Source organism: Plutella xylostella, chromosome 6 (assembly GCF_932276165.1).
Source record: "Plutella xylostella chromosome 6, ilPluXylo3.1, whole genome shotgun sequence".
NCBI lineage: Eukaryota > Metazoa > Arthropoda > Insecta > Lepidoptera > Plutellidae > Plutella > Plutella xylostella.
Window position 1 is genome coordinate 9,880,045 of NC_063986.1, and position 23,383 is coordinate 9,903,427.

The 23,383-nt window shown below is 39.7% G+C and overlaps 1 protein-coding gene across 4 annotated transcripts in view; it reads left to right on the plus strand.

The window, feature by feature from the left end:
- Positions 1–23,383, plus strand: part of LOC105394326 (tolloid-like protein 2) — a 68,216-nt gene that overhangs the window by 38,982 nt on the left and 5,851 nt on the right. For 2 of the 4 annotated variants that reach the window (XM_038120181.2, XM_038120183.2), the window contains exons 4-14: positions 11,966–12,034; positions 16,708–16,882; positions 17,609–17,635; positions 18,805–19,016; positions 19,959–20,166; positions 20,999–21,207; positions 21,449–21,584; positions 21,674–21,772; positions 21,934–22,151; positions 22,486–22,714; positions 23,071–23,269. In XM_038120181.2, coding sequence (XP_037976109.2) covers positions 11,966–12,034; positions 16,708–16,882; positions 17,609–17,635; positions 18,805–19,016; positions 19,959–20,166; positions 20,999–21,207; positions 21,449–21,584; positions 21,674–21,772; positions 21,934–22,151; positions 22,486–22,714; positions 23,071–23,269 — 1,781 coding nt within the window. The remainder of the gene's footprint in view (positions 1–11,965; positions 12,035–16,707; positions 16,883–17,608; positions 17,636–18,804; positions 19,017–19,958; positions 20,167–20,998; positions 21,208–21,448; positions 21,585–21,673; positions 21,773–21,933; positions 22,152–22,485; positions 22,715–23,070; positions 23,270–23,383) is intronic. The other 2 variants (XM_038120182.2, XM_048621674.1) reach the window with 1 other exon arrangement.

The window sequence follows — 23,383 nt, forward strand, 5'->3', positions numbered from 1 at the left end:
GGTGACCTTAACAACTATTTTCACTTCATTAGTATACTTGGCCTGACCTCGATGAAGTGTTTATCGATTTGAAGTCATTAAATCTGGATAAATTTAGATCGCTTAAAAATTTAGTAAAGCTATCACAGAAGCAGATGATTTATTCAGACATGTAAAATATTTTATTTTATAGGTGATAAGTGTACAAGAACACACTTATAACACACATAATACCTATGTTATTATTATGATATATTTCTTGGCTGTGCACAGAAGGCGGTCGGGCCGGTGTGAGGGGAAGTGGACTAGATCTCAGCGCGGATACAGACAGAATTTCCACGAGGAAATTGAAACTAGGAGTCGTACCAAAATTATATAATATATTTGTTATAATCGTTGAATTTTGACTATGTAGTTAAATGTCATAACACTATTAAAACATTTCAAATTCAACTGTAAATATTATCTTGTATTTTCACGAGCAATAGTATTTCAAAATAAGGGCAAGCTAAAGATCAATACAATTGTTATAGTTGATTTTTATTAACAGTAAAAATAAGCCATAAAAGTCATGGGTAGTCGTAATAAATAATTAATTTTATACTACGCGCTACGCCTCGTAGCACCGTAGCATCGTAGCAATAACTGCTACGCCACCGCCGTAGTAAACTTTCGTAGTAATTTCAATCACTCCCAAACTTTCTAAATAAACTCATATTACACTGCCGGGCAATGAAATAGTTCCACCCACAAAATGCCGACAAATACCTTAATATCTCCTAAGATATAGAACCTAGCTTCATGAATTAAAAAGTTTAATGAAATATAGTTTATTATGCAAACATTTTTAAATGAAAACTCTTTGTAATAGTGTTCTTTTCGAAGCCATGGATAAAAAAAGATAAGAAGCAAAATTTTCGGCTTTGAAAATTTAGGAAAACTTTTGCTTCGTTTTTAGTTTTGCTTTTTAATTCATTCTTTTTTTTTTGTCGTTGTGAAAGAATTCTAAAATTGTAAAGTCTTACGGCTCTCGTACCCATAAATCATGCCTGTATCACGCGAGGATTGTGCGAGAATCATCACCATGGTGGAAATGGGAACCAGCCAAAGAAACACGGCCAGAATAATGGGTGTGACTCATACTATTGTACGACGAGTGATCTAAAGGTTTAGGGAGACTGTATTAAACCTGAGAAGACCAGGTACTGGCAAGCCAAGGTGCACAACAGTCCAAAAAGATCGATTCATTGCGAAAATCATGTTAAGAAATCGACATCAGACGGGAGCAGCCGTTCAACAACAACTTCTACAAGTTCGAATGGAGCCAATAAGCGAGTGGACAGTCAGGAGACGTCTTGCCGAAAGAAGATTAAAGCTTTACAGGCCAGCAAATGGCCCAAAACTGGAATGGCATCATAAAGTTGCCCGATTGCGATACGCCCGTGATCATACAGAATGGGGTAAGCACGAATGGGGCAGAATGATGTTCTCAGATGAGTCACAATTTATGCTGTACCATCACGATGGGAGGAAAAGAGTATACCGACAACCAGGAGAACAATTTTCACATGTATTTTTACCAGAAAAAGTGGCACACGGCGCAGGCAGCTTTCACGCGTGGGCGGGTGTCTCTGCAGAGGGTCGAACAGCGTTAGTTCCAATCGAGAACGGGAACCTAACTACTGTGAGATACATCAATGAGGTCCTCAATGAACATGCCGATCCGTTTTTGGCCAATATGTGCGAGAATGCAATGTTCATGCACGATAATGCACGGGCGCACACTGCTCAAGTTGTAAATGAGTATCTTCATGACGTCGGAATCCACAAAATGAAGTGGCCAGCAAGGAGCCCCGATTTGAATCCCATTGAGCATGCTTGGAACGAGCTTGACAGACCTGTGAGAGACCGAGTTCCACCTCCAGTTACACTTCATGGCTTGAAAGACGCGCTCATCAAAGAATGGGAGAAGATTCCTCAGCATATGCTGAAGAATCTGGTATTCAGCATGCCCAATTGCGTAGAAGCTGTATTGAGAGCACATGGAGGAAACACCAAATACTGAGTTATGAAAATACCACGTTTAATAGGTGTAAACGCATATTTAGAGATTTTGTTTTATTTGCCAAATGCCCCATTTTAACAATACTTAAGTTCTTACATGGGAATATTCTGATGCGCAATTAAATATTCTCCAATATTGCAGAAGGCGTCATTAAGCTAGCATTTTCCGTTTAGGAGTAATTTGGTGTTATATCAGTGCAACTATTTCATTGCCCGGCAGTGTATTATTATTAAGTCATTTGACAGTGCATAATCTTACATTTCACATCAACGTGCCTGGTTAAGATTGGCCCCTCACGCTTCCAATCGCAAAAAATAACACAAGCCACTTTACCCCGTTTCCAACATGATCTCGGCTGTCCAAGGCCGGGTCCACATTGACAGTCTTTTGTTGCGCCCCCTCGACGTGTGAAGATGATATAATGAGCTTGCACAAGAGCCTGCATGTGCAAGTGGAAATCTTGGTCAGCTTTTCACTGTTACTCAGCTAACTTGGCTGAGTTTCTTTTTCTGGCTAGCTGTTTATAAACTATAGTTATGCGCTCGTGTTTAAATTCGTTATCGGTTATTAACATAGACTATACAGCAGCTATAGAACTCAGGAATGCGACAATTCATTGGCCTGTCACCGGCAGATAGCAGTGCACAGCCATAACTCCACGCAGGCGACAAAACAACAGCGGAAAGGCGGTTCGACCCTCCTCGATGGCGGAACTCTCAACGCTTAAGGTCCTCAATATTCCGACGAGATTACATTCCAACGCACGCCACTTCGCTCGAGATCGATCGAGTTCGCTCCACTTCGCTTAGCACTCCACTCCGCTCCGCTCGACTCGTCCGTTCTCGTTTGCAAATCGTTTCGGATTCGCTCTTGTTTTTTCGCAGTGGCGCGTGAAGGAGCGTGTTTTCATTGAGCTTGGTGCGGAATCTCTGAGTAGGATCTGTGAGTAGCACAATAATAGGGGAACTCTGATTATAAACGTAGGTACATGAACAATACAAAAATTCAGGAGATTCACATTTTAAACATTCATAACTTCACATCTACTGTTTCATTTCATTGTCACTTGGAAATCTTTACTAATTTTAAACTTTCTCACATAAATTTATTATGTAAAAGTGTTTAGTTCTGAATAGTAAAATATTTCATTTTACTTTATACATAATGTAAGACCAGTTCTTATTTTCTAGCCGTATTATGTTTCTCAGTAGAAATTGGAGAGATGATTATCCGTCCTTTCCGCGCCTGGAGAGCCGCTTGTTTGCCGTCTCTCCTCGTCTCTCGCTCCCAGTACGTATTGTAGTCGGACGCTAAAGAGTTGCAGCGTTTTGTACCGACTTGAGAAAAGAATTCAATGCTAAACCAGACTGCGACGTATTTTTCATAACAACTTCCAGAGATTTGTTCCACATTTCTTGTGAACTTTGTAAAATTCTGTAAGAAAGTGTTTAGCATAATGAATTTATTGAATTAACCATGTTTTATTTGTTTACAGGTAAGATGGCATTGTAAACCAAAGTAAGAGTCCTCCTTGTATGTAAGTATATAATATATCAAAAACTGTGTTAGCAACTTACTTACATAAACTTTAGAGTCAGATGACATCGACAAGGAAGAAATACTTGATAAAAATAACTATTCCTACAGTTTTTAGTAACGGTTTGCATTCTTTCTAATCTATGTACCTAAGTAGTTTGGTCTTTTTTTTATATATTTTATAAATAAGGCTGTACATTCTGAACAAAATAACCTGTTCAAAAATTGTCAGTGATATTGTTGAGAGTGAACCATTCGCCATCTTTAAACGCCGAGCGAAAACAAAATGACTGCCGAGCGCTCTAGATATGCTCTTTTAAATACACCACTTGACCCCGCGATATATTCGGATTAAATGTAAAATCCGATAGAATGAATATTCATTGTCAAACAATTTAACTTGACCCATATTTCGTACGAAAACTACTTATAGGTCAGATATTGTAAGTGATTGAATAACATATGATAGGCCCATTTTTCTATCATAAATTGATTATTTTTTTTACATAACGTATTATATTTACCTTATCATGACATAAGAAACCCATTGTAGATAGTCACATAAAAAGGTATTTTAAGTACCTACTTAATAAAATTGATACATAGTCATTATTTAGCCGTGCTTACTTGCTAGATAAATATCATATTATGTCTGCAATTAAACCGTTGTTCATTAGAACTTTATATACGCTTTGCACGAAAAAAAACCGACCCACGTGTGTTAAATTAAGTTTTGTAACTGTGTCTATGTTTTATGTGTACAATTACAGAAAAACTTATCTTATTTTGCCTAGGAATGCTTTATATCATTCTTAATCGTCGGTACCTAATGGATTCAAAATTCTACTCCGATAGCTACCGTAGGTATATAACTTAATTTCCTGAAGCTCCAAAGAGCTTTCAAGCTCACTCTGATTAGCATAGCAAGCAGCACCCATTGTGCAGCGCTGATGATAACACAAAAGTAAAGAGCGCCGTCCGACAGAATATCTTGCATCAAATATTCACAGTGTAAAAACCCTTTTTGTAAAGTAATCGTTTGCACAAATAATTAATTAAGGAGACAGGTGCTACGAAAACAATGCTGGGGAAGCAAGTGTATTTTATATTCGGCTGTTTTTCTTTTGCCCTTTTGTGAGAATGATAAAGCTCTTGAATATTAGCTTTCCTTTTAATTTTTCATAATGATAACGCTTAATTTACACAATAGGCAAGAAGTAGCCGCCACCGGCAGAAGGTTTAATAAAAGATAATATAAAGGTAAACAGTTTTTTGATTTAATTTATTTGAAGCTATTTTTACAGTTGCGCTGACGTTATCAGATAGAAATGTCAACTGTCAATGTATATTGATAAGGAAAGCTGATGACAATCGGCTGATGTAGATCAAATCAAGGCGTTTTCAGAGAATTAAATATAATAACAACTAAAACATAAAAACTTTACTACTCTTCAAAAATAAAGATAAAAGTAACGTAAACTAATTTTTCAAATGAATAAATGAATTCTTACGAATTTAAAAACTATGAACTTGTAGCTGTGTAAAAATAAACCTGTCGCGTACGTGAGAAGTGGCCGCCGCGATGGCACTTCTTACCCTAAATCCTCCCTTCCCCTCCCCTGCCATCCCCTACTAGTGTATATACCCCCCCCCCCCTCGAACCTCGTTCAAGAACTTCCGGTTCAATAGCCCGAGATAAAGATGCCATTACAGAAAGATGTCTGCAGACATTAGGTGATCGGGATCTATAAATTATACAGAGAGTCCATTTCAATATTCGATCCGTGATTGTCTCCGGAAACGAATTCAGGAACCTATTGACTGCTACAACTCATTATTCTAAGGCTTTTGTCACCGTTGAGATCAGGATTACGCAACTGTAAGGAATCATTAAAATATCCATCATTACATAAATGATTCCGTTGGTAATCGAGTGAAAATTTGTCTATAATTATGGAAGGCTATGCTTTTGCTAATAAGGGTTCATTAATGCATTTTTATTTTAGCTATGGGCTAACAAGTACAGCTCCTGCCAAATAATATTAATAAAGCCTCCCAGTTACGAGACACACTAAGTGACTACGGTACTAAAAATCTGAAAATTCAGAACATATTCCTGAAAGCATCGCACGCATACACCTGGGTCCCGCTCGTGTGTATTTTTACATTTTACAAACTAGAATGTAACGATGTTATGTACTCTAAATATTGCGCGGCACGTCCAAATTGCAAATCCTGCTATGAAATTCCGTATAACCTAACCTAACCAACGTTTTAAAAACCCCCGACATTCAACACTAAAAGTCGCATAATTTTTGAATGGTTGAACCTATTTTATAAAATATAATAGTATAAATAAATAGTTGTTTGTGGGTTTAATAATGTATAAAAGTGTATAATATCAACAAAATAAAGCTTCATGAAGATGAACCATACGACGAAGTGACCTGCACATATAAAATCCAATCCTTATATGTATATTATGTATTTGAGCGTTCGAGAGAAATAATATTAATGAGCTGTGGTACAAATGTGTCGACCTATTTCGGTTTTCCGAAATGGACATTTCTTTTACCCTCAACCGCTGCCACTGAGGTTTTTTTGAATTCATATGCGGTCACGTTGTTTTTATACATATTTAAATCTTACTTAGTACGAGTATATCTACATTTGCTCGGTTAGAAGTTATCTACCTATGTACCACCAGGGTATACTAATACATATTTCCATGGTCTTCTTCAATGGAGTATGGTGTGTCATGGTGGTAACGTCCAAAGAAACCTTTAAAACGACTTATGTTAATTTCTCGTATTTGTCTCGACGACAAACAACATAAATAAGCAAAAGATAGAAACGCACAGCAGTTCAACATCAGAAACTATGTTGTAACTTTTCTATGAATAAGAAGCAAGTCCACCGATGCGACACGGAGTGTACGTAATCTCGAAACTTTCGCAAGACAATCGCGGCGAAAACTGGGAGACCTCCGAGTGTGTTCTGTGGCTTAATTCGGTCAAGAGTAGTTCGAGCAGCGCTAGTCGGTCAAGTGGCATCATCTCGTACGCCCCTAGAGAGATACGTATATCTCGAACCGAAACCTGCACCCCGGGAAGCTTCGCGCAAACATTTTGATCGACTCTATCTCGTTGCAACACAACCTAATATGCCGCAGTGGTAAGCGATGTAGTCGTGAATCGGGAGTAACCCCCGTGATCATTAGAGCGGCTTCACGCCGGCTCCCGAAGCGCGGTGCAATTATTTTCTTCACGTTTCAATCCAATTGGGATCAATTTAACAGCTGATTGGTGGAGAGCTGCAGCCCGCGATTGTGTCTGCAGGCTGCAGTTTGACTTGATGGGGTAGTTTTGCATAAGTTGGCATTTCTATTTTAATATTTTTGTGTAGTTTCGTTTTTCCTTAGTGTCTTTTAGTAGGTATATTTAATATATGCGCGTATAAAAATGATGATCGAATTGGAGTTGGAACTAAATATTCATGATAACCATTGTTACTGTATTAACTATGTTTATATTTACACAATTCTGTGCAATCTATAGGTACTCTGATATATCGCATACACAACAATGGCGTCCTTACTGTTGAATTCAAAAGCCCTTATCAAACCGTAGCCAGGTTTGCTCTCGCAACAACAACGGAAGTTCCCCCACATTTATGAGTGTTTGCGGACAATCAATATTCGCTGCGAACATGTAAATGTCGACAGCAAACAATGGCAGAACCGGCAAAATTCATGTCGGTACACCCACCGGCATCCGGCACACATCGCTCGGCGCGTCGCCGGAAGTGCAGCCATCTTGATTGTAACAACCGGATATTGGAGATGCACGGTGGCGCCCCTGCCGGGTAATTGCCGAGTTATTGCCTCGGAGGTGACGTCACAGATGGAGCAGTTTGATGCGGGTCCACCCGACACGACATGTCTAATGGTTCTAGGTGATTGATGTCTCATTCGATGGGGATAAACGATCAACTATTCCGAAATTGAATACATCTGTGTTAACGTCATTGGCGAGCTGCAAACGTAGCGTGGGACAGAACCACTGGACAAAAATATGTGACCCATAACGAAAAATCCAAATATTTCATATACATTTTCGCTAGAATCTATTTCATGAGAAAATCAGTATACCTTAAAAGCAAAAATAATTTTGAATACCCTAATTTTCACTTACAGGATAAGTTTTTGTAGCTGCTCTTACTGGTCAAAGCTATACTTAAACTTTTTCTCTCAGTTTTATGTGCTTTTTATAAACTTCCAATTGTTTTCGATCAAACTTTTTAAGTGCTGCCTTAACAAAACTCCTTAATTGGGGGCCTTTCTTTGAAAGTAAATGGCACCTTTATACCTGAAAATAAAGTTGTATTTACCTCTTAATGAGTACCAGCGGTCGCAGGTGGCTGTGGCCTGGAGGAGTCATTGCTCTGGTGATTGATGAGGCGACGCCTTTGTCCGATGTGATGACTGTTTCAGAAACTTCCGGTTTTTCTTTGTTATACTTTTTAATAGTTTCTATCAAACGAATCTACCTATGTTCTTATTATTATTTGTGGCCTTTTCAACGGATTGGTTTGGGGTTAAATAATACATACTATATGTATGGTAGTAATAAATAAGTATATCTGGATTGGTGAACAAAACTATCGCTTTGATATCAAAGAAAAATCTTTAACAAGTTCTGAAACTCACTTTGTAGCTAGTACGGATTGTATTTCCTTTAAAACCGAAGGAAATCCCACATGTTTCTATATCCCGGCTTCTTAGATAAATTCAATAATAATAATAAGGTATTTGGTTTCCGGATTTGCTTTATACAAGGAGAGCCTTTGATCACTTATTTTATTTTTATCCTCTCAGCTGCGATTATTAAGTACAAACACATTTGCAATGCAGAAGATCATTCAACAAATAATAACTTGCTACAATCAATCGAATAAATTCAATATTGACATGCAAATTTCATCTCCGGAAAGGAAAATAAATGTTTACCTTTTATATACATATTTATACTTACCGAATGGGTTAAACAATGGACATTCGATAAGTAAAATATTATAAGCATTCTCATTTATAAAAGCTCGAAATTTTAGTCTAGAAACACATTTTTTGACGCCGTACTTACATATTTACATACAAAGTAAAAAATATATACAAAGTTCGGCGATTCTGTAAATCTCGACTTTAACTTGAGCAGTGGTGTAATTTTTAACAACACAAACTTTTAGTCAGTTGTGTCTCGCGTGCGGTTTCCCGGAGTGGTCCGGTCCGTTGTCCCGGACGGCGTTTCCCGGACATGTTCGACTTGTGTGAGTTGTAGGTACTTATTCAGCTAACGCTGTGGGCTTAGAAATTTTAATGGGGTTGAGTTTTTGTTCGTTTTGTTTCGCGCGGCGGAAGGGACGGAGGCTTTGATGTTTGTGAAGTGCGTGTTTCCTACAACGCGGTGTAAAGCTGGAGAGTAATCTGTATATGTTTCAGCGTAGGTTTTCACTGATAATCTGTAGTATTAGTTAGGACTGTAATACCCTATCCAGGGATATTTGAAACAATAATCTCGCGCATTACACTATGACCTATTTTGTAGATTGGAGATCTACAAGAAGTGTCTACGTGTGAGTGTTCTATTCTAAATATCAAATTAAATATTTTCAGGAGTTTGATTGTCCAGTTCTTTCTACAACTTGTTGTTGAATCCGCCCACAACACAACAAAAATGATTCTTAGACCTTCGTAGCGCCGTGTTGTAGGCACTACGGCGTAGCATTGTCGTAGCCATGCGTCGTAGCAGCTACGGCGCGGCGTAGCCAGACGTATAGTAGTTTGCAATAGAAACCAGCAATCATGTAAACAAACCAAATTGTCACGATTACTCCGTAATCACATACATTTGACGATCAATTATGAACATAGTCTGATTTCAACGAACGCACCATTGTTTTCACATTATCTTCAACACGATTTAACTTGTATTTATAAGTTAAATTTGTTAAAACATTTGCAACGTAAAAATTTCGAAGTATTTGACAAGCTGTCATCTTAGTTTTTTACTCATCGAACTCTATAAGTCATTGAAAAGTTAGTGTTGTTCGTAATCTGAAGTTATCTTTTATTTTTAATTCAATAAATTATTTTAATTTAATATTATTTGAATACAATAAATTTTTTTTTTCAAGAGCTTAATATAATTAACCAAAACAAAAAAAGGAAGTAATGAAAAAGCTCGACGGCATTTTAGACACGGCAAGCGATGACACAGTGGTTCCATTTATAATTACGGTCACCGGCGACTTCTGATAGTGATGATGACGAAGACGAAGATTTAAATTTGTTTTAATAAACACTTTATTTATATATAATCAGTTTTATTTTATAGTCTATGGCTTATATATTTAATCTAATTAGAACACTATAACATCACTATGGGCATAAACAATACGCTGTCAATGTCAGTCCGCCATATTTGTTTACATGATTGCTGGTTTCTATTGCAAACTACTATAGCATATAATACTTGTGGCGCAACATCTAGTACATTTCAATTTGCAATTTAATTATTTATATGAATACAATGAATTTATGAATAACCCTAAGTATAAAAGTGTAATTTATCAAATGCAGATCATACACAGTAAAACGTATCGTGCAATATCATGCAGCCCGCTAGAACGTCCAGCTTAGTGGAGCTTTACTTCATCCCAATACAGACAGGCCTATTAAAACTTTCAGGCATACCCAAGGGCTGAAAAAAGTATGTTTTGAACTCATTAATAACTAGGTAGTTGAAAATTATTCCCTAGTCATTTAAATAACAGACCCATTTATACTCCAATAAATAAATAGTCATCCATCACGAAAACAACAGTAGGTATATAAACCTTTCAAAAACTTTGCTGGAAACAATTCATTTGTGTCGGACATTCGGTCCCCCGAGCCGGGCGGCCATCCGAGAACATTCAAGAAGTTCGCCAAATATTTGCCAACTTTCGCAAACATTTGTGAGTTGCTCCCAGTGGCTCCCTTGTATAGTGAACTTCGTCGTTTGACATTTGTTGCGAGTCGGCGGCGGATGGGCAACTAATGGACGGACAAAGATCAAAGTTGTACCTCTTTTCATGTTAAATATAGAATTTTTGCCTCGGGGATTATATTTCTTTACTTAGCTACAAGTTGAATTGGAAGCTACTTAGCTGGTTTTTTATAAAACAAAGTATATAGAAGTATCTAGCTCCGTTCATTCATTTCACTGTTTAAGAATCTATTTGTTTTCCGGCTATATCACGATGATGTCCAGGACACTGAAAGTTAATGAGATTCCAATTTAAGCGCCTTTGAAGCGCAAGTTATCAAAACCTTATAAAAATGATTAAATTCCTTTAAAGGGGAAGTGGTACGGATATTTATTATTTACAGTCACCTGTCTTTCTCAAGCTTGTTAGAAGTTCGGCCGGAGCAAGTTCGAGCCATCTTCTCTAAGTATTCTCAAATTCTTGCAACTTCACTTCACTCGAGTTGGGTGCTGGGTATCTAGTTTCGTACTTATGAAAACTTAAGGTTTTCTCCCGTTTTATAAATGCAGAATTAAGTAGCGACTTAATATAAGGTAAAACCTATTAAGTTACTCCTTAACATCTAAAGCAACTTGGATAGCCTCTATCACTTGAATATTCTTTTATTTTCAATAACTTTTTCATTTTTATTTATTATTAACATTTATCAAATATAGCCTGTCCACAGTATCTTTGTAATAAAATCTGTATATTTGTACATCAGAGCAGGGCGAGTTCACAGAGGTGTGCGAGGTAAATATCGACCAATGAAGTTGCATAAAATGTCCACTCGTGAAATTCGAGTGGTCAATTTCATTTTTTTTACCTCGCTCACCGCACCACCACATTTACCACCCCGATCCGTTCAGTGGATCGGTAGGTATTTGTAACTTTTTCAACAACACACATGTATAATATTGTAGTGCAGTTGAAACTTCATCTTCGTCTACTTATGTAGCGACATCAATATGGGAATAGCTGGACTAGCGTTGGTCATCATGGTGAAAGGATAATTATATAAAAGCCCGTCAGCCTAGCTCTCAGTCCCTGACCGCTCAGGGTGTCCGGAGGTATTTAAGGTACAGTTGATACGTCACTCATGGCCGTCCTTTCATGCACCCCATTTCATGCATATTTCTTATGATTGAAAAGGTTAGGTAGGTATTTCATACTTTATTTAACTTAAACATTATTCTTGCAAGTTCTATTTATGGTTTTGTAAAAAAAAACTTTTTGGTATCTTGAATATGTTTTTTGGGTCTTTTGCCCTAAAAGCTTGGGCACTTCTGGCCTGGCTCTAACGCTGTTGTTTCTGCGCAGTGACCGCGGCCGAGCCCCCGCAGCCCGCGGGCGCCGCCCTCGCCGATGCCCCGCCCACTAAGCTTCCAAGTACGTGCTTCTTCTCTTTCTCTTCTACACCTATCTCTATCGCCAATGCAACATCTCATACTATCGTACCACCACCGACACATTAGCAATCAACAATCCATAAGCAGCGTCGCTCGCCCGTCAAACTTCTGTCAGATCTGACAAGTTACGTTTGATGAGCGAGCGACGACGCTTCTTACGGATTGTTAATTGCTAATGTTCGGTGGTAGTTACTCCACTACATTAGGCTCGCCGCAAACGGACCACCGACCACAGCCACTGGTGGCAAGCGACCGTGACTTCTTATACATTTTCATGCTGTGGCTAGTGACCGCCAATGGATAAACGTGTGCGGCACATCTATACAAAATGTATGAAAAGTCGCGGTCGCTTGCTAATTGTGACTGTGGTTGATTACTCAAATTTTCTAAGTGCCTGTTACAAAAACTGAATATAGGTTGTCAGATGAATAAAGTCCTCTGACAACCGTCTGAAATTATGAATTCAAATACAAATGTTTTTTAATCGACGTAAAAATATCTCCATATGCACAACGGTTCCATTCGATTCCTGCCACGTGCATCGTGCACCCCCACAGAGAATAGAAAATATGACTAATTACGAGCTAATTACATACATAAGTACATAAATTGTATAAGTATAGCAGATTTCTGGCCGGTTTTTTAACAGTCTAGGTAAAAAGTTTTTGAGATGTTGCATTGGCGATGCACATTTTCTTCTTGTCTCTATCCTCTTTGTGTCCCTCTTTCAACTCCACATCCCGCGCAACCCTTCATAAAATACCTGTGTTATTATGATTGAAAGCACCGATAATGCACCGGATATCCAAAACAGCACATGAATGTTAACTGTTATTTATAATGTTGTGTTTGTTTTTATGTGTCAAATATCGAAAATGGGTATGCATTTTTAAATTGAATTCTGTGGAAATGGACGCAGGGACGGCGCGATACGGTATAGATATGGATATTTGAGCAGTAAAAATAATACGATTGGAAAGGTAAAGAGCAACCCTGGCACAATGGAACCATTCACCCGTTTTTATATTGTCTCTTGTTTTGACGTCAAATATTGTTTTGTGGTTTTGGCAGTACCAGTAGAACCCCAGAAGTGGATTTATATTTTATTTTTACAATTTTAGTTTCATGGCATGCACCGTTTTCTATTTTAACACTGGCACTAAATAATTTTGATTATAAATCTAATATAGACGCAGAACAGCTACACTAGTATTAGAATGAAACCGACACCAATATGATAATATTTGCTTAGTCTGTGGAATAAATATTTTATAAATCCAGCAAGAAATCTCATGTAATGAAGTTATTAGCAGAGTTAACCGCGGGGTGTGTGTATACTGTATACTTACTATAGGTATAGGTATTATATACCTAGCGAAAGCTCGGAAGCGAGCTACAGCGCCGGCGAAGTTTTAATGGCCCTTTTTCTAACCTGTATATAGCAGAGCTGCGGTGTGAACTGTGGCCACCCTGTGAATGTCCTCGTTAAAGCAAAATTAAGGCTACATTTTATAAAATAGGATTAAAATCATTGCAAGTCTTTTCATGAATTTTTCAAAGATAATACCGTTAGTCAAAGAAGAGACTTTTTACAAATCTTGTGTAGGTACTTACAAAAAAAAGTACTAGCACGTATATTTATCATGTAAAACCTTTGATAAACAAAATTTACAAAAAGAGTTTGAGTTGTTACTATACTTCTAAAGCAAGATACTAAGAGTTCTCATATAAAATAAACTTTAAAGTAGCCTTTCAAAGCTCACTTGTGCTTCTTCGCCAGCTTAATAGAAGCGGATGGAATGTAAGAAATTCCTTTGGTGCTGAATATCAAAGCGTGCTCATAACTCTGAAAATAACATCTCAAAGGCAAAAGTCTTGGTTCTAAAAGCTTAGGGCCTAAACGTTTGAAGCGGTAACGTTCTGGATTCCCAGAAATCCGGTAACCAGCTGGATGTATCGTCAGGTTGGCTGCACTGAAACATGATCGCTAATGGGCAATTGGGTCAAGACCCTGGAATGAATTGGTTCGCTAGATGGTGGTTGTTATTTGTAAACACCTATAGAAATGTGTTGTAGGAGTTTAATAATTAGTCTGATTATTTCAAAAGATTATCATAATAAGTTTAAGTATTTAATAAAAAAATATATAAATAGAGTGCGACAACGCCAATTTCGCAATGGGTAAAAGATGTTAGACTTAAACTCGTGTATCAATGAAGAATAAAAATACATAACCTCGTCAGTATCAGAAATACAACCTTATTTTGTTACCCTAAAAAAACTTTTTGTGGTTTTGGCACTTGTTTCTTTTAGTGTTGTTACACTTTGCACGCAACATTACTTAGAGTAGCCATCCAGAATTTTATTGCAGCACCAACCAAGTTCTGACCAACATCCATAAACCTATTTTCATCTATATGTCTCTAAAACCTCTCAAAGAGATTTTCCGGCGCGGTTTTCTTTCAAGTTTCCTGTGTGTGTATGTGTAAGCACTTGCATATAATATGTGTGAATATGTGACGATGCAACGTTTTTCCTATGTCATTTACTCAGTAGAGCGGAAGCATCCGTCCCTTTGAACGTCTGAGTGTCTCCGATTAAATACTACTCACAAGAAACTAGATATCTCTGGCCTTTGGAGCGAACCCAGATGCAGTGACGCGCTACATATAGGTACCTTATATGTATTATGGTATTTAAAAGAAATATTTTATACAGACGATTGAATATGTCTGATACTAACTCTACTACTACTCGGCACCCATTATCGTGATAAATAACATGAATGAGCCTATATTATGGCCTAGTAGTAGGTAGAGTAACGCTGTTTTTGTGCCGAGCGAGCAGTTCAGATATGTATTCTCCTATAGACATATGTATAAAATGTCAATAGTAAAATTACGATACGATACACGGTAAAGATTGCCATCGTCTTATTTCTTTATCTCATCTCACAGTAATAAAATCTGTGAATAAAGAAACAATACTATACAGACATAACTATATAGGTATCCATGCATACCTATCTAATAAATAAATATAGATATTGATTTGTCTCAAGGTGACTAGGTCTGTTCCTCAATAAACATAAACAAACATAAACATAAACATAATTTTATTGTGCAATAAAAACTTAACTTAAATGGTGACGCCCTGACTCCTAAACTAGGAGCACCTGTATGTCAGGAGTCAGTGCCTTCCCAGAAATTGTACAGAAGTTTTGACGCTCTATGAATAATTAATTTGATGATGGCCTCCTCGTCGTATCCGACGACAGCGACCCTGTCTATCTTCTCGCATGTGCTCTGATGTGGCTGGAGAATCCGAACTTGTTTTTAAACACCCGGTCACATTGGGCGCAGAATAGTTGACCGGAGTCGTTGTATGTATACGTATAGGAGGGCTTTGGGCGAGATTTTCGAATTTGTCGTTTCGCTTCCAGGTCTTTAAGTCGGGTCTCTTCGTAGTTCTCTAGACCTTTCCGGACTGCGGAACGCCATTCTGGCCTTACTTGTGCGAGCTCCTCCCAACGATTCGGGATCCAATTAATTTATATAGTAACTAAACAATGTAACAAAGTATATTGTTAGTTTAATTATAATCAACATGCATACATGCAAAATTAAATAAAAAGTAATTTAATCTCATTTTAAAGTTTAATGCTGCTGAAGATCGTTTATCTAAATGGCAGCGCGAGGTCAGACGGGCTACGCTAAAAGGTGCAAATTGGTGGCGCTGGTGAACGACAAAAGACAGCGGTTATCTAGTGGTTTATAATTTGTATTTCTTTGTGATTCATTTTGCAGTCAGCGACATAAAAGATGTATGTCGTGTTTCGTGGACAAGTTCAACTAAATAGTAGTAATAACAGTTGTTCACGAGCAATGAAAAAGTGCCACGCACCAAATGTTTTTTTTTATATTAACAGAACTGAATAGTTCCGCAGACGGCGTCATAAAACTAGTTACATATAACTGGAACTTTTTTATTGCTCGCGAGTGTAAATCAGTAGAGATTTTGTGAGTCGTCTGCGCTGCAATTTCTTATAGCCTGCGGACGACCACAGGCTATTTGCACCTTAACTCTAGTCTCTAACTCTGAGTGTAGGTAGGTAACTATGTAGAGCAAAGTTTGAAAGAAGCCACACTACTTGCGATGTTCATTAATATTTCAGTATAAGTGGATGTTTTAATAACCAGTAATGGCCGAGCAAACTTGACGATTAAGAAGTTTAAAGATTTTTACGTAGAATAGAGTTCACTACGAGTAAAAGTTCGATATGAATGCCTTTAGGAAATGAGTTCGCATTTACACCATCAACAGTTATAACTTTATTTTAATTGCAAATAACGAATAAATATATTCTGTCCGTAATATAAAACGTACCTAAGTAACGCTAAAATGCCCCAATCAGGATCAGAAATCAACTTGACTGTCTCGGGGTGCGCCGGACGTTGTAGGTAATAAGTACTTACAGTTGAGAACACGTTGGTTTGCATTTCAATCCATAGATTGAAGGGCGAATGCCTATGCAAGAATTTCCACCATGCTGTCCTAGTGAAGATTGGTGGACCCCATAAGATGCAAGCTTGTGCTGAGAGTTGTCGGGTAAGTGGGCAACTGCACAAAACTAACTGACTTCTTCTCTTCTAGAGTGCGACCGCACGTTCGTGAGTCGCGGCGGCGCCACCAACGGCACCTTCCACGCGCCGGAGCTGGTGAACCCCAACAACCAGTCCCGCCAGTGCCTCTACACGTTCCTGGCCGCTCCGGGGCAGCGCGCGCTCGTCTCCTTCCGCACCTTCGACCTGCGAGGGAAGCCGCCAGAGTGAGTCCAACACCATGTAGATACTACAGGGTGTTGCAACAACCAGAGCCGCCAGAGGGCATTTATCATTCACTTAGGTGTCCTTGGACATAGGAATCTCCCACGTGTCTCCCTGATATAGCATTAGTCATTCGTGATGCATTTGCTAAAATGAAGCTTAATTGGGCTTTTGGTCCTGATCATTTCACGGTAAAGCTATGAAATCAAAATAAGCTAAGATTAAAATTTAAAAGGCATCATCAAAATAAAATGCAAGGTTTATCGGTTTCTTAATGCCAGCCTTTGCCCAGCAATGAGACACGAACATGGCTATTTAAAAAAAATGCCAGCTTGGACAAACATTCTAGGGGTGATTATAATAAGTTTGATCAAATACGCGTAATTTTCAACTTTAAGAGATTTAGAAATCTACAAGCGAAGAGACGATCAAGAGGAAGTGCAAGAAAGTATTTATGTAGATAAAGGCCGAGGCACGCGGAGGTAATAATATTACCAACGAATCTACCCAACGGCGCTTCACAACATAAACAGACTATGTAATGGGCCTATTTCTAAGCAACAAGAAACACTAACTCGATAAATCTTGATAAACAAGATCATTTATCCGCCGCGCTGGTCCGACCCGCGACCCCAACTTTCTGCATACAATAACCGATTATTCCGATGGCTATGAAACCAAACACTGATTTATAGGCCGTGGCTAATAGTGTTTTCCTTTTCTTTCAGTGGCGCAGCCGTGGGGGAGCTTCCAACGTGAGTACAACCTATCTGTTCTATCCTTTCTACCCCTTTCTGTTTGAAACTATTGTAGGTCCTACACAGGATTTTATGATCCTATCAGTGATCGAGCTGAGGGCAAGTCATGGAAGTAATACGTAATGGGGCAAATAAATAAATCTGACATACCTTCTGAAAATGTGAGATATGAAATCAAATAATTTTCTATTTGGCACATTGACTTTAAATCAATCACTGCTTCCATCCTGTATATTGCCTTAGTAATAATAACTTAGACTAAAAGACAAACATGTTTTTCTTCCCTTTGCCCTTATTGTGATATTCCACACCAGAATTGGGTCAAACTTTCTGGGGACCTTGACTTGGCTAACTTTCTTTTCATGTTGATTTATGACATTTAGGCCTCGAGATCCTAGGTAGGAGACGAATAAATCTGGAATAATCTGTAATTTCTACCAGGAAATCTTTTCCAGAATTCTTTTTCCGGCAAATTAACAGATTGCTGCGTTATCGCTTTTCTTTTCGGGAGAATTTATTAAAAAGAAAAGATAAAATTATGGTTCTGTTTTTGAGAGTTTTGTGAGGCAAACGTGTCCCGTAAATACTGGAACTAACGAAAATTAAAAACAACCGAAACCATCATTCCAAGACGAAGGAAAGAGCCGAGCGAAGCTAATTAAGCTAAAGAAAGTTAATTATTTTAACCACCAACTGCCTATTTAACGGTCGAATGGCGAAGTGGTTAGTGGCCCTGACTGCTATGCCGAAGGTCCCGGGTTCGATTCCCGGCTGGGGCAGATATTTGTTTTAAGACAGATATTTGTACTCGGGTCTTGGGTGTTGATATTTATATTTAGTATCTATCTATCTATGTATTTATGTAGATGTATCAGCTGTCCGACACCCATAACACAGGTTCTGCCTAGCTTGGGGTCGGGTGGCCGTGTGTGAGATGTCCCCACTTATTATTATTAAAACTGGAGAGCCGAGCACAGGAGGCAAGGCAAAAAAATTGAAACCATAATACCACAAACCATGGAGAGCCGAGCGAAGCGAGGCCTTATGACTAGTTATGACTTAGATTTACCTTACCCTCCTAAAATGTTTGATCGTCACATGACTTTTGAAGTAACAAAAGTCCTAAAACAAAAGTTGTTCAGCCTATAACAAGCTTAACCTTCCAGATGCATGCACGAGTACATGGACATCTACTCGGAGATGGCGTCGCTGGAGGCGGGCGAGCTGGTGAACTCGGCGTTCGGCGGGCGCTACTGCGGGCCCATCCCGCCCCGCCGCCGCGTGTCGCTGCACCGCGCCGTGGCGCTCTCCTTCTTTACCGACAACAACTACACGCCGCCCACGCTCTTCACCGGCTCCTATGAGTTCATTAATTCTTGTGAGTATGTTGATAAAGAGCTGTAGGTATGAAAAAGACGAAAAAATCTTGGTCCCCTATAAGTAGGTGTCTAAATGGACAGCTACCGCTGGACAGTTTCGTTATCGACGTCGATAAACCCGTATCAATAGCGTTACACCAATCACAGCGCCGTATTTATGGCGATAAAGTGACGTTTTTCTACGGGTACCGGCAGCAGAAGGAAAAATAATCTTCGTGAGTATAGCTATCTACAAATACGAAGCCTCAACAACTTTGCAACCAAAGAGACATCAAAATCTGCATAATAGCACTTTAGCTGTTTCGCACTTGGCTACGAAAAGTGAGAAATAAACAAACTTCACTTTAAGCACTTGCTGGACCGGGCGTTTAAGTCCTTTGTGTTTTATTTAACAACTGCGAGCCTCAGTGGCACTCAGTGAGCCTGTTGGTCTAATTAGGATGAGCAAACACTCGGCAAGTTGGATCAAACACTCAAACCTGGACTTTACTTTAGGAACTACTGAAATAGCTGAACTGTCGGTGTTGTTGACACTGAAGTGGTGTCGTTATAGTTTATAGTGGTTAAAGGGGTGGAGTGGTATCATAAACACTAATCTGCAGATTCTGCAACTAGCTGCGGCCTTCTTCACCTTCGAAATCTTCCACACTCATGAGTATTGGGTATTGCAATACTCAATCATTTATTGCATCCATAAGTTTTACAGGTGCTCAGTACTGGCATATAGGTAGATAGAAATAATAATGCCTCTCCCAAGGAGCCCCATAAGAGTCTGACATGGACCTTCCTCCACCTATATATAATCGCAGCCTACATCTGCATCTGCAATGCGTCTGATGCATGCATGCACAACACGATGAAGAAGAAGAAACCACCATTTAGTTTAAAATTTCCAACGAATACCGTAACCATATAGCTAACTACCCAACCTTAATTTCCAGCGGAATTCGAAGTGGGCACCCCCATCCCGAACACCATGTGCTCGTTCCTGATCGAGGCGAGCAAGCGCAAGACGGGGCTGCTGCTCTCGCCCACGTACCCCGGCATCTACCCCAAGGACGTCACGTGCAACTACCAGTTCGTCGGGCAACCGGGGCAGAGGATCCGACTGGAGTTCCGAGATTTCGACCTGTTTTTCGGCGGGCCGCAGTAAGTTTGTGGTGCTAGCGATGGTGTTATATGTATAGATCATTACGGGGACAGTTTTCTATTAAGTTACAGACTTCTTTCCGAAATCGGCTATGCCAATTATTTTTAACATTCCGGAAGGTAACTATCCTAAGTAAGGGCAATATGGCAGAGTACTAAATGGGCATTATGGCAAAATACCAACTTAAAAAATTCAAGATTCAAGGTAACTGAAGGTAGTATTTTAGGAGCTGTACCTATACATATACCTACTTATAGAGATGTCCATAGATACTTTGTACATGGGTATAAATTGAGAATATATTTCTGCAAATAGGCACAAGACAGATTTACGGCCGTACATCAGATACATCAAACCATCAAACACATGTTACGACTAAAGTTTCAAAGGCCTCTGCCAAAGTTTCCGATATTTGGGACCAAAATTAATCGGATAAGACGACGTCAACAGACAAGAGTTCGGTCTGTGTTTACTAAGTTTAACGTGAATCTATTACACAAACTGTTTCGGATTTCCTTACCCAAGGTAATTAAAGTCACTACGGAACAGTTTATCTTATAGTGACCTATAAACCGGTTAAATACTCCCCTAATTTTTTCCACCAACAACATTTGTCTGCTTCTGCAAGACGAATCCTATACCCTTTGCCCCTTTGGACGATGTGTGAATGCATATAAGTATCTTCAGAGTGTCTCATTTCAAGTTATTGTGCGAGCCAAAAGTCATATTCATACAATGTTTGAACTTATCGCACTTGACGAGAAGGCATCGCGCCATCGTACGATCGCTGCCAATAAGAACGCCGCCTAAGTCCTGTTGTTCCCCTTCCAGTTGCCCGTTCGACTGGGTGCGCGTGTACGACGGGCCGGACAACACGTCGGCCGTGATCGGCACGTACTGCGGGCAGCAGCGCAACCTGGTGCTGTACTCCAGCGACGAGCGGCTGCTGGTCACGTTCTTCTCACTGCCGCGCGCGGCCAACACGCAGAACCGCGGCTTCAAGGGCATCTTCGAGTTCTCCGAGAGTTTTGTTAAGTTAGGTCAGTGTGTTTTTAGATAAGTGAATGGGAATTGTTGCTAACTGCTAGCCGAACATTTTATCTTAGATGCTCCATGATCCTGCGTAGTGACACCTTAAATCCTACAACTAAGTATTCTATCCAGGTCATCCCAACATCTTCTTGTCTGGCGAGTCAGTCAATTTATCTTCCAGTTTCTGGTAAACCTGTAGACGAGATTAATAAATCAATATTAGCTAAGTATTTTCATGTGAATTTCCAGATTTTATAAGCAAACACGACGCCGAGCACATCCGAGGTTCCGAGTGCGACCAGAAGATCCTCAGTAAAAAGGAGTCCACGGGCTTCGTGTACCATCCAAATTATCCATTCCTCTATATACAAAAAGTTGTTTGTAGGTAAGTTATACCAAAAAAATATATATATTATAATACATTATACATACGTTAGACGTGCCTCTAATAACATTCGTTATTGTTTTTTGCAGATATTTTATATATGGCATGCAAGACTCACAAAATTTAGAAAGGGTGCGATTAGAGTTCCAGAATTTTTCTATACCGAAAGGAGACAAACCGAAACCTGAGTAAGTAACCCGCATACAGCATACCCTTTTCAGCTCCATTTTGGATTACCTAATTGATAACTCACGAGATCCGAATTAGATAAGCATTTTTTACAAAAATACATTTTTAGCTACTACGTTTCTGGCAAACCAGCCTCTAATTCTCACAACAAACCTTCCAGCACAAACTGCCCGGACGGCTACCTGAAGGTCTACCTCCGCGGCCAAGAGGCCACAGACTCTTACGACAAGCATGACGCGGAGCTGTGCGGGGAGGGCGCCGCCGGCCCGCCCGCCTTCCCGCCCCCGCTCATCTCTGACGGACCCCGCCTCGTCATGGTGTTCAGCTCGGGCGAACTGCAGGGACGGGGGTTCAAGGCGAAATATACTTTTGAGACTGGTATGTGTTTGGTCTAGCAGGAGGTGAATCACAGGCTATTCTGCAACGAACTGATCTCAAGGCATATGGTTATTATGATTATGTGCAGAAGTTCTTTCCATGCAGACTTTACCAGACGCTTTTGCGCAGTTTTTCGTTCCACACCCATTACTTTAGTATGCGGTAGTGATTAATAAAGTTAGTGACTTTTGTCATCATAACCATCAGAACCGCTGTTTCAGGCATAATATCGTTTGTAATCCTTAGCAAGATATGTATGTTCCGAGAATACCTATACAGGTAGCTTTCACAACAGACATCCAACCTCTAACCCACAAACCCAAAAATATTCCAGAATACCGGGTCCCAGGCACAGCGGCACCGACTGGCGAATGCTCGTTCACGTACCGCTCCGAGGCGAAGAAACGCGGCGAGTTCAACTCCCCCCGCTACCCCTCTAACTACCCCTCGTACATGAACTGCACGTACACTCTGGAGGCGACGCCCAATGAACAGGTCACGGTCGTGTTTGATCACTTCAAAGTGAGGGCTGACGCGTGGAATGCGACTGCTGGACTTTATGGGTGAGTTAGGGATTATTTATAACAGTTGCAAAGGTTGTATTCACTTGCTGGTTTAATATCAGCATCAATAAAAGGAATTTATCTTGCAATCTTCTGAATATTTCTGGAGTCACATTACTAAAAGTGTCCGATATGGCTATAGCTTCATAGATGCATCATCATCTAGCGTTCCAAATAAGTACCTCATTAACGACGTAAACCTTGCCCAAAACGCCAGGTCTCTTCATTATGGCTCTGTTGATACAGTCTAAAGCGATTTCCTTATAACCTTCTATTGATGCAACCTGCAGTGCAGACTGGTTACTCGGCTCTCTCTCGATTAAGGAACCTACATCTATTTCCTCATAACCTTCCAGCGGCGCCACCTGCAGCGAGGACTGGGTGGAAGCGTGGTGGACGGGGCGCGAGGGCTCCCGGGTGCCGCTGGGGCGCTGGTGCGGGCTCGCCACGCCCGGCCCGCTGCAGTCGCCGCGCGGAGCCCTGGGGCTAAGGATAGCCCTGCACACGGATTCGGAGAATGTGGCTTCGGGGTTTAAAGCCAGATATGTGTTTGAGGTTGGTGGTGTTTTTGTTTTTTTTTTGAGAGGCACACCTTGATTTTTGTCTTTCAATAATACAAAAGTATTTCCACAAGGCGAACGACCAGTGTTAGCATGAAAAGTGACCATT